Source organism: Chiloscyllium plagiosum, chromosome 20 (genome assembly GCF_004010195.1).
Source record: "Chiloscyllium plagiosum isolate BGI_BamShark_2017 chromosome 20, ASM401019v2, whole genome shotgun sequence".
Lineage (NCBI taxonomy): Eukaryota > Metazoa > Chordata > Chondrichthyes > Orectolobiformes > Hemiscylliidae > Chiloscyllium > Chiloscyllium plagiosum.
Genome location: NC_057729.1, coordinates 57,418,764 through 57,431,081, shown reverse-complemented (window position 1 = coordinate 57,431,081; position 12,318 = coordinate 57,418,764). Strand labels below are relative to the sequence as shown.

The 12,318-nt window shown below is 44.3% G+C and overlaps 1 protein-coding gene across 3 annotated transcripts in view; it reads left to right on the top strand.

Annotated features, from left to right (window-relative positions):
* Nucleotides 1-12,318, top strand: part of LOC122560316 (embryonic polyadenylate-binding protein-like) — a 53,974-nt gene that overhangs the window by 32,857 nt on the left and 8,799 nt on the right. For all 3 annotated transcript variants that reach the window (XM_043710910.1, XM_043710909.1, XM_043710908.1), the window contains exons 8-10: nt 2,325-2,420; nt 7,368-7,640; nt 10,734-10,824. In XM_043710910.1, coding sequence (XP_043566845.1) covers nt 2,325-2,420; nt 7,368-7,640; nt 10,734-10,824 — 460 coding nt within the window. The remainder of the gene's footprint in view (nt 1-2,324; nt 2,421-7,367; nt 7,641-10,733; nt 10,825-12,318) is intronic.

Below are 12,318 nucleotides of genomic sequence, written 5' to 3'. Positions count from 1 at the left end.
ACACGACCAGCTATCCTTAGTAGCCACACACGCAGATGACAAGCAACATGAATTCGACTGGGACAACACTACTATTATAGGACAAGCCAAACCGAGAACAGCCAGGGAAGTCCTAGAGGCATGGCACTCATCCACTGATTCAATCAATAAGCACATCGACCTGGACCCAATATACCGACCACTGCAGCGGACAGCTGGAACTGACAACCAGAAGCGGCAGATTCAAATCACTATAAACGCCGGAGGAAACATCACAGAAGCGATTCACAGGAAGCTCCCAAGCACCGAGGATGTCACCTAGACAGGGGACGAAACGTCTGCAACACAAATTCCCAGCTCGGCGAACAGAACCACAACAATGGTATTACAAAACTCTGGCACAGGTAGGACTTGAACTCAGGGCTCCATGCTCAGAGGTAAGGACACTACACCTGCATTACAAGAGCCCCCAATGCCTCGGGGTAGTATCCTCTGCTCAATCATATTCAGCTGCTTTGTCAATGACCTTCCCTCCTCCAGAAGGTCAGAAGCGGAGTTTTTTCTTTGGTGATAACTGCACAATATTCAACACCATTTGAGATTCCTCAGACTGAAACAGTCCATATCCAAATGCAGCAAGACCTGCACAATGTCCAGGCCTGGGCTGACAGAGTAAGTAATATCATGTCAGATAAATGCCTGGTAATGATCATCTTCAAGAAGAGAGAATCTAACTATGACTCCTTGATGGTCAATGTTGTTACCATCACCGAATTTCCCCACTATCAACATTGTGGGGACTTACCATTCACCAGAAACTCAACTGGACTTACCACAAACACAATGGCTACAAGAGCAGGTTAGAGATGAGGAATACTGCGGCAAGTAACTCACCGCCTGACTCCCCAAAGCCTGTCCACCATCTACAAGGCCCACGTCAGGAGTGTAATGGAATACTCCCCACTTGCCTGGATGGGGGCAGCTCCAACAACACTCAAGAAGCTTGACACCATCCAGGTCAAAGCAGCCTGCTTCACTGGCACCACCTCCACCTTTTAACATTTACACACTCCACCTCCAATGGAACATGGTGGTAGTGCACAGTGTTTACAAAATGTGCTTTAGTAACTCACCAGGTCTGACAGCACTCCTTAAAGGGCAATCACAAAATCTCCGAATTGTTATGGTGTAGAAGACAGTGGTTCAGCCAATAGTCTGCAGCAATTTGACATGATGCTGATTTCCTGTCCTTTCCCCATGACCCTGTGTGCTTTGTATTTAAGTAATCATCCTGTGCCCCTCAACTGCTTTAACTGGTTTTACTCCTCACCCACCCACCTTTTTGAGCAGTGTATTCCTTACCCTAACTACTTATTCACTGTATGAAAATGCTGTTTTATTTTGTCACCTTGCATTTGATTCTTCAGGGAGCACTGTTTTAATCAGGAACATAGTCATAGAGTCCTACAGCAAGGAGACAGGCCCTTTTAGCCCAAACTGGTCCATGCCGACCAAAATTCCCTCAACACCCATTTCCCTGCACTTGGCCCATATCCTTCTAAACCTTTCCTATCCATGTATTTGTTTCTCCTTGTCAGCTTTATCTAAACCTTTCATGATTTTGAAAATTTCCATCAAATCTCCCATTAACCTTTTTATACTCCCACTTCAATCTATCTTCATCATTGAAGTTTCTCATCTAAATCATTCTCATAAGCCTCTCCTGCACTCTCCCCATGTATTCACATCCTTCTAAAGTGTGGCATCAGGACTGAGATCTAACCAATGTCATTGTAACCTTCTATAGCCCTATGAATAAACTCATGATGTTATACACTCAATAGGGCAGCAGGTACGTGGGATGTCACCTCAAGTTCTCCAAGTTGATCACCGCCCTAACTTGGAAATGTCACTGTGTCCAAATCTTGGGATTCTCTCGCTAATAGCATTGTGGGTAGCAAAAACTGCAACAAGTCAGTGCACCTTAACATTCACTCAAGGGGCAGCTAGGGACAGGCAATAAATACTGGCCCAGCCAGTGACACCCACATCCCATGAAAAAATAAATTTACAAAAAAAAGAATGAGTGACTCTTTAACTGGTCTCTGAAATGCCCAGCGTTCAGCTGACCATTTAGTTGAAGGGCATTTGTGGGTGAGTAACAAATCCTGTCTCCCCAGTGCTGCCCATATCCCACAGAAAAAGCAAGAGGAAATGTTGGTGAGGTCAAGGTAATTCCTGAGGGATTAGACAGTATGCAGTTAGTTTGATCCCAAATTCAATCCCACTTTGTTCCTGTTTGCTTCCTTCCCCTGGTCTGGATTCTGAAGGTTCTTGTTTTACAGGGAGTGAACTTATATGTGAAGAATCTGGATGATGGGATTGATGATGAGTGTTTGAGGAAGGAATTCTCTCCGTATGGAACGATCACCAGTGCAAAGGTACGAGCCTGAAATTTCCCACGATGATCCCAGGTGATGTTGTTATGGGGCAAGGCCTGTCCTGGTAGATTATGTTTTGGTTCTAGCAAGGTGGTCCCTTGCTGAAATATAAGCATGCAATATTGCAGTTTTTTTTTCCAACAATAAAACAAGTATGTTAGGCAAAAAGGAATTGAGATAACATGGAATAAACCAGACTGTCACTTTACAACACCAGTTTAAAAAGGTTTTGAAACATGGTGTAACGTAGTCCCAATAATCTTTCACAGCATTGTTACAGATCCCAAACCCCACCTTGGTGCGATAGCCAAAAGCACCCGAGCACCGTGCTCTCACCAGGAAACTCCTTTCTCTAACATCTCAGTGGGTTCATTTTGATTTTAATTTCCGGTCAGTGAAATCTGATGGCGGTTTCCTGGAGTTATACACCTGATCTGAAATGTTCTCTGCTTCAAATCACCTCTTCAAGGTGTGATGAAATGTTTCTGGTCCAGGTCTGTCACTGCTCCTTATTCTAAAGCCATCCAGTGTTAACGTGTCTAACGTTTTCTCCCTTTCTGAAAGTCGAACTGAAAAGTTATTCCTCTCCCACTCTCGGTGTTTTCCCTGAGCTTTTTTCTATATTTAAAAGGTAAAAAAGTTTCTAATCAAAACCTTGAAGCACAATAGTTTGCCTAGCTGGCCATAAACCTTCCCTAGTTAAATAAAAGCCTATAGTTTGGAAAACAAAAGCAATTTGGTGTTGAAGAAATTCACAATGGCTACTGAAATGTATTCCATTTAACGATTAATTCCTTCTGACAGGCAGAAAACCCTTATGGCCCTACTTCAAAATCCAAACTTATACTTTTTTCATATCATTAAAGATAAATTTCACTCTACAAAACAAAACCCACAGTAGTACCGAAAGTAGTGACCCAGTTGGAGATTCAGTTGGAGCTGGAGTGATTCTTAACCTGAAGCAAGTTGAGGATAGACAAAGTTATCCTTAGATTTTGTGTTGCGATGCTCTTGGAAAGAATGACCTTTATTTTTATTGAACAGGATGATCGTACAGTGCTGTTGCTGCCTGATAAGCAGCCCAAAGATGGAGTGTTTAGATCCTACATTGAGAAGCTGAACAATTGAATCTGGTGTTTTAAAGCTAGGTTCAGGAAGACTGCCAGCTGTGTGATTTGAAAAATCCCAGAGGGGTGTAATGCAGAAAGGTGCCTTTTGGCCCATTGTCTGCATCAGCTCTCCAAATAAGTATCACAAAAGTTCCCCTCCCTCCCCTTCCCCCAAATCCTTGCATGTTAGTCAGTCCATGCCCCTTTTGAATCCCTCTATTGCATTGACATTTGTGCAGTGTAACCCTGATTTAATTTTGATACTTTCTCCCCTACTCTGACTTTATGGATAAATTTATTATTTTCTATGCTAGAGCTACCTGTCTCTACAAGCATTTTGTGAATCCTGGCAAATGTTTAAGTTGCTGTAAATTAGAAAAGCTGCTCTAATTATTCTCTTTTGGCTCCAATGCTTCTGCCAAGTTAGTTAAAAGCCTTTCAATGGCATCAGCAAAATGCCCTACAAGGTGGTATCTCCGTCAGCACCAGTCCCAGGAATCTAAGGTCCCCTTTCCAGCCCCACCCTCCTCTGCCTTTGCCTGCTGATTCCATACTCTTCTGCATGATACCAGGAGTAATCCAGAGATTTAAGGTCCCTGCTTTTTAATTTTCAACCTAGCTCTGTAAATGCTGATTGCAGAACTACATTCCCCTTTCTCAATGGAGGGCATTAATGTAGACCCGAATCTCCCATCTGTTCACCCTCCCCACAGGAGCATTTCCCGCAGCTGATCTGAGATGTTGACCCTGGCATCAATGAGACAATGCACGATCCTGGAGTCAAGTCCACAGGCTCCAAACCACCAGTTTGTTCCCCTGTTTAACCAATCCCTTGCTCATTGTCCTCCCCTCTTGTATAGCCCAGTGGCTCGTGTTGCCACAAAAACTGTCTGCACCTTCGGTTTTCTGTTTTGGAAGACAGATTTTTGTGAGCAAGTGCTTGCTACTCCTGTCCCACCTTCCTGGTGCTCCTTGGCTGGTGGTAACCCATTCCATTTCCATTGTGACCACTCTTTGAGAATATGACTTGTATAACTCTTCGTCTTGTGGATGTGCCACAGAGACTCCAGCTCTGAAACCTTGGGCTTATGTGTTTTTTTTTAAATTAATTTATGGGGTGAGGGTATCACTGACCAGGCCAGCACTTGCTGCCCATCCCTAATTACCCAGAGGGCAGTTAAGAGTCAACCATGTTGCTGTGGATCTGGAACCATATGTTGGCCAGACCAGGTAAGGATGGCAGTTTCCCTCCCAGATGAGTTTTTCTGGCAATCGACAAAGTCCATCATTCGACTTAGTTCCAGATATTTATTGAATTCAAATTCTACCATCTGCTGGGGTATGAACCAGGTCCCTGATTACATTACCGGGCCTCTGGATTAACAATGCAGCGGTAATCCCGGGCCATTGCCTCTCCTTTGATTCTGCAGCTGCCAAAACTTCCTGTCCATGCTGACATCCAGGACACCAATAAGAATCTGTTGTGCCCCATGTTCCACTTGGCTGAGCTGTGCTGCCATACCTTCCAAGTTGATGCAAGGGATATAGTTATTTTCATTTGATTCCTTACGCTGTGTTATTGCATTGGCTCTGACTTTCCGTTGTTCCTGGTGTTTCTCAATTTAATCAACGATAGCTACTTGAAAAATGATTTTCTAATTTACTGCAATTTAAAGTCAATCACTACTGTGTTTCTTCTCTCTCAGTAAGTTAATTCTTTAATAAGAAAGAAAAGCCCCTCCTTTCTGTATTTTACTAAACTTGGTGCAGCAACCCTTACTTAAAGCCTCTCCTCCACCTCTGCATCAGATTCCAAGTTTGAACCAATTTCCCAATATAGTCAAAAACCTAAACAACAGGATGCTGGAAAACAGAAATTGCTGGAAAAGCTCAGCAGATCTGGTAGCATCTGTTGTGTGAAATCTGTTCATGTCCAGTGATCATAGAACATAGAACATTACAGCGCAGTACAGGCCCTTCTGCCCATGATATTGCAGTGACCTGTGAAAATAATCTGATGTCCATCTAACCTAAACTGCTCCATTATTATCGATATGTCTATCCAATGCCCATTTAAATGCCCTTAACATCGGCGAGTTTACTACTGTTGCAGGCAGGCTGTTCCATGGCCCTACTGCTGAGTGAAGAAACTACCCCTAATATCTGTCCTAAATCTGTTCCCTCCTGTTAGCCATCACTACCTGAGGAAAAAGGTTTTCACTGTCCACCCTAAATCCTTCCTCAGAACTGTTCTACACTGACCGTTCACCCTTACTGTGTATTTTTTTAAATGCCCTTTTTCTTTTAGAAATGATAATGAATCCCTTTCTAGTTTAATGTCCTGTTATAGTAATCAGCTTTTCAGGAAAGGGATTTCCGATAATTCAGATACATTAGGGGCATTTAAGCGACTCTGGGATAGGCACATGGATGATAGTAAAATGAAGGGTGTGTAGGTTAGCTTGTTCTGAGAGTAGGATAAAAGATTGGCACATTGAGGGCTGAAGGGCCTGTAATGTGCTGTCCTGTTCTATAACTGCCAGTGTAGAAAGTGTGGCACTGGAAAAGCACTGCAGGTCGGGTAGCATCCGAGGAGCAAGAGAGTCAATGTTTTGGCATAAGCTCTTCTGCCTGAATCGTCGATTCTCCTGCTGTGCTTTTCCAGTGCCACATTTTTCGACTCTGACTCTCCAACATCTGCAAAACTCCCTTCCTCCCAGATACCTGCCACTGGCAGACAGCTGCCCTGCTTACCAAAACTCTTTCAACTTAAAAGCTGTTAGTTTTAGTTCATAATCAGATGGTTAGTCAAATTGAACTGGAAATAAATTAACCAGTTAAGTTGCCACTTTGTATAAAATTCTCAAATATATTCACTCTCTGCTTCTGACTCACCCAGGTGAGCTCTCCCTCACTGACAATGTCTGCACATACTGAGCTGCATGGTAGTTTGAGGTATCTAGTAAATGCTGCCTTATCCCCACTGATAGGAGAAAGTGAGGACTGCAGATGCTGGAGATCAGAGCTGAAAATGTGTTGCTGAAAAAGCACAGCAGGTCAGGCAGCATCCAAGGAGCAGGAGAATCGATGTTTCTCTTGCTCCTTGGATGCTGCCTGACCTGCTGCGCTTTTCCAGCAACACATTTTCAGCTCTTATCCCCACTGATGCCAATATTCAGGGACTGTGGATCAGATCTTCCTGGAATAGGGCATGGTGCTATGTGCAATGGAGGGGGGTGGGTAGCTGATTTGGAGGGAGAGGGTATCACTAGTGATCTGGGCCCTTGGTAAATGATAGGACCAACACCCACACTTTTAGCCAATGAGATTTAAACATTTGAGAACGAGTGAGGGAAAAGAAATCTGGTCAATTAGATTAGGAGCAAAGAGGGGAAAAACAGACAAATGTAGAAAAAATTTTAAATTTTTAGATGTTGCCAAATTTGCCGCATGAAGCTCTAATTTAAACTATAACTAAGGAGATGGGAGAGATTTATTTGTTTGGCTTTTCATTAACTGTCGAAAGGGTCCTTACCCACTCAATTGCTAGACTTGCCTTTTGGCAGCATTTTAATAGGAAATTGTTATGCAAATCCAGAGAGTTTTTTTAATAGCAAGGAGGCAGCTATCTGTGTGATGGAAGCTCTGAAGAGTTGTATAAAAACCAGTGCATTTCAAGGCTTTGCCATTCACTATGTATCTTGAAGAGCCCCTGAGCTTTCTAGACTGGGCATGTTCAGTAATGTTGAGTTGCTCATGATTGATGTGGAGCCGTTTGTGTCTCTGTGTTTGCTGAGATGTCTGACTCGTGCTGACTTTGATTTTCTTTTGTTTCAAGGTGATGACCGAGGGAGGTCACAGCAAAGGCTTTGGGTTTGTCTGTTTTTCTTCACCCGAAGAAGCAACGAAAGCCGTCACCGAGATGAACGGGCGGATTGTCAGCACCAAGCCCCTGTACGTGGCCTTGGCTCAACGCAAGGAGGAACGCAAAGCACACTTGACAAACCAGTACATGCAGCGACTGGCAAACATGAGAGCTCTGCCCAACCCCTTGCTCGGCTCATTTCAACACCTGGCACACTCTGGGTACTTCATGCCAACTGTGCCACAGGTAAAGCAACCAAGGACATGCTGTTGGCCTATGGCAACATTCTTAAAAGAATGCAGTACTGAGTCTGGTGTTGCAGTTGATATGGAAACTGGACTGATGATTCAGAGATTCCCATCATGAGTTTTTAAATTCAGTTGAGAAATGAAACATTTGTTTCTGACAATGTAAGTGTTGGGATTGTCCTAAAAAACCAAATTGGTTTCTGGTGAAGGAGATCTGACATCTGGGTGTATAAGTAACTCTAGTCGCGTCTCCGTCACTCAACAAGTGGCTACTTTAGAGGGCAGGTATTTGAGTGGACTGTCAGATTGAAGGATGAAGGTGGCTTGTAGCCACCCCAGGACAGCGAATGAAGGGTAGCCAGTGCAGAGATTGCTACTGATTCCCACATCCTGAGAATTAATTTTCAAATAAATATTTCTCATGCCCCTGGCCTCCAGCTTACTGCAGAACTGTACATGTTTTAACAATGAGTGACGCAAGATTTCAAATATGTTTCAATGTTGAGCTGTCACAGCCCCACTGTGATGAGGGAGTTTATCTCTGTTTCACCTCTGTTCCTGCAAAACTGTGATAGACAGACTTACAGAAACAGGTCTGGAAAATTCCAGATCAGTGCTTGCTCCTTACCTAGAGTAAATGGGGGGGGGTCAAGAATGTGGTGCTGGAAAAGCACAGCAGGTCAGGCAGCATCCAAGGAGTAGGAGAATGAATGTTTTGGGCATAAGCCCTTCATCAGGAATGAGGCTTGTGCACCAAGAAGGCTGCAACATAAATGGGAGGGGGGCTGAAAGTAGCTGGGAGTGTGATGGATGAAGGTGGGGGGTAATGGGGATAGGTCAGGGAGGAAAGTGCAGTGGATAGGTGGGAAGGAAAATGGACAGGAAGGTCAGGTCCAGAGGGCGGTGCTGAGTTGGGAGGTTGGATCTGGGATAAGGTGGGGGGGAGAGGAATCTGGATTGATCCCACGTGGTTGGAAGGTCCTAAGGCAGAAGATAAGGCATTCTTACCCAGGTGGCGAGTGGTAAAGGTCTGGTGATGGAGGCAGCCCAGGACCTGCATATCCTTGGGAGGAGTAGGGAGGTGTTTAAAGTCTTCGGCCATGGGGTAGTGGGGTTGTCAGCCATGTGTCCCAGAGATCTTCTCTGAAGAGTTCCGCAAGTAGGTGTCCTGTCTCCCAAGTGTTGAGGAGACTGCATCGGGAGCAACAAATACAGTAAATGACATGTGGAAATGCAGGTAAATCTCTGATGGATGTGGAAGGCTCCTTTTAGCCTCCATTGCTAGACCCATGCCACCCGATGCCTGGAGGAAGAACGCCTCATTTTCTGCCTTGGGACCCTCCAACCAGGTGGGATCAATGTGGATTTTACCAGTTTCCTCATTCCCCTCCCTCCATCTTATCCCAAATCAACCTTCCAACTCAGCACTGCCCTTTTGACCTGTCCTACCTTACCCCTATCTGCTCCACCCTCCTCTCCAACCTATCACCTTCATTCATCGCATTCCAAGCTACCTACCTCCCAGGCCCACCCCCTCCTATTTATCTCTCAGCACCCAGCTCCCAAGTCTCATTCCTAATGAAGGGCTTACACCTGAAACATCGATTCTCCTGCTGCTCAGATACTGCCTGACCTGCTGTGCTTTTCCAGCACCACAATCTCGACTCTGATCCTTTTGACTCTGTAGTCCTCACTTTCTCCTAGAGTAAATGGTGCGTGGGCTTTCTGTTTGCACTCTAATATCTTGCATTCCCTGAAACTCCATCAATGGTATTTTCAGTGCATCATCTACCCTTGACTTTCTCTGTTCTCTTTTGCCTTTGTCCAATGGCTCTCCTCTTGGCTAAAGCAGTCAAACTGCCCTCACATGGCTCCTCCCATGCCCTTCCCCACTTGCTTCTCTTTCCAGCCTTGCAAATCACCTTGGCATACCTTTTTTCTTTAAAAAGAAAATCCTCTCTCTCTCACTCCTCAATTTCAGCTCAATATCCAACAAGCTTTGTGTTAACTGACAATACTCAGCCCTACCTCCCCTGCTGCTAGATTGTCTGTCTGGCATCCCATCTCAGATGAACTATTGTCCTCTTCACTTAATTATTCAGAAGACTACAGCCATCGCCTTGATCTCCCATCACCATTCCACACCTCTGTGTCTGACAGAACAGATCATTCACAAACACTTCTTGGTTTGACATCCTGCAGAGTGCTGACTTCCCACCTTGGACACATCTGTTTCCAGCCACTGTCTTGACTCATTGCTGCTGAAACCCTCATTCAGTTATCTTCAGACTAAAGTTGCCTTCCGAGGGCCAGTCTTCTCCACTGCCTGAAGTCCACTCATCTGAAACCCGACCTGATCATTTTCCCATTCGCCAACGGCTGCTGGCTTCTGTGTTCCCCACATCCCTGAAACTTCAGTCTGCCGTAGGCAACTATCTGTGTGGAGATTGCACATTCTCCCCGTGTTTCTGTGGGTTTCCTCCCACAGTCCAAAGATCTGCAGGCTAGGTGGATTGGCCATGGGAAATGTATTACTGGGGGTGGGGTCTGGGTGAGATGCTCTTGGACTTGCTGGGCTGAATGGCCTGCTTCTATGCTGTAGAGGTTCTGTGGTTCTATGATAACTCGGTCCCTTTGTCACCTCACAATCCTACAACAGTTGTAATACTCTACCGCTAACTCATCCTTTGCTATCCTAAACATTCCTGTCCTTCCGCAAACTTGAAAAAGCCGATCAGCAAGAAAAACAGTAATATTTCGAAATGAATGTATTTAATTGTACAGTTTGATGCAAGACAGGTCAGACCGATGTGTGTCATTGACAAGTTCGATTGCGATCTGATCTCATCGCTCCCCAGTATTGTACAAGATGACCTATTGATGTCCCACCTTGGACAGTGAGTCTAACTGATTACTGTACAGAATTCTAAGCTTTTACACTTCCATTTTATGGTTGTGTAAAGTGAAGACTGATAGAACACTTCTTGTATTTTACTGTAACTGGGGATGTGTTGTGTTTTATTAGACTATTGGGAATTTGGTGAGGGTTTGGTGCTGATTGATTGATTGTTTAGCATTTTGATCTCCACAGATTCAAAACCGAACTCCATATTATGCCACGTCTCCAGTGACCCCAATGCGACCTTCTCAACGTTGGACAGGCCAACCCATCAGGCCTCCGAGTAAGTGAAGGCTTCCTCATTTTACCAGCAAGGTGCCTCCTCCTGATAAATCCTCACCCCCTTCTGCAAAGTTAAAGAATTACAGAAAAAAACAAACAAAATTGATCAAACCCCCAAACTAAAAATGCTGTGGTTACTTTCTCAGGAGCTTGTTCAAAAGAGTTTGGATTATAAAGAAATACTGGGACTATGTTCACTGGATTGTGGGAGGCTGAGGGATGAGGTTTACAAAATCATGAGGGGTATAGATAATGTGGAATGGCAGGTGTCTTTTCCCTAGGGTTGAGGATTTTGAGACTTAGTTTTAAGGTGAGAGGAGAAAGATTTGAAAAAAGACCGTTTGTGTGTGGAATGAACTTCCTGAGGAAGTGGTGGATGCAGGTACAGTTACAATGTTTTAAGAGACATTTGAACAAGTATGTGAATATGAGGTTAGCAGGGATATGGCAGGCTGGTGGGACTGGTTTAGTTTGGAAAAATGGTCAATATGGACTGTTTGGACTGAAGGGTTTGTTTCCATGCTGTATGTCTCTGACTCTATACTTGACTCTCTTTGGTTTTGTCCAGCTGTTGAATTGGTCATAAGATGATCAATAGAGGGCAGTCTTTACCATATAACCCGACTGCATGTTTTTCCTGATCACTTCCTCTTTTTTTCCCTGTCTCTTACGTCTGCACTTTTTTGACTTTCTTCAACCTTTGGATATAATAATAATAACTGGGTGTACTTTGACAGAAAGATAAAGGAAATTCAATGAAAGGCCATCCATTTTTCACGCAGTTTACATCCCAGAGATTGTGCTCTTTGTTCCCAGGATGATGTCACTGGTTAGAGGTTCGTATTTGTTGTCTGTCTCTCTAATGCTTTTTGAGAAGATGATCGGTTTCAATCTTGGACTGTGGGGACATCTACAGCAGTATTAAGAAAGGACTAAAGTTCAACTTCTGTAGGAACAGATTCTACCCAATTTGTAACCCACTACTAACCAGATATATTGGGGTGAGGTCAGATCCATCACTAATACATTTCTACCAAAAGCATGCACCGACAGTGAATGGCCATCCCTTGCTCGGATCCTGCTGTCTGGGCTCCATGTGAACTTCACCCTGTTACCTTTTAGACTCAGGCTGAAATATTGCCACGGAAGTTACAGGGATCAACCTTGCTGTTTTATAATAGCTAATTTTACAACTAAGTTATAGCAATGCACTAATTTCATCTCAGTCCCACTCCACTGCAACAATAATTCTCCCTTGAGGAGGTGAGCTACCACCTTGAACCGCTGCAGTCCATGTGCTGTGGGTTGACCCACAATGCTCTTTGGGAGGGAATTCCAGGATTTTGATCCAGTGACAGTGAAGGAACAGTGATATATTTCCAAGCCAGGATGGTGACTGGCATGGAGGGGGACGTGTAAGAGGTGGTGTTCTCATGTATCTGCTGCCCTTGTCCATCTTGAGGTGGTAAAGACGCTGGGTTTCGAACGTGCTGTC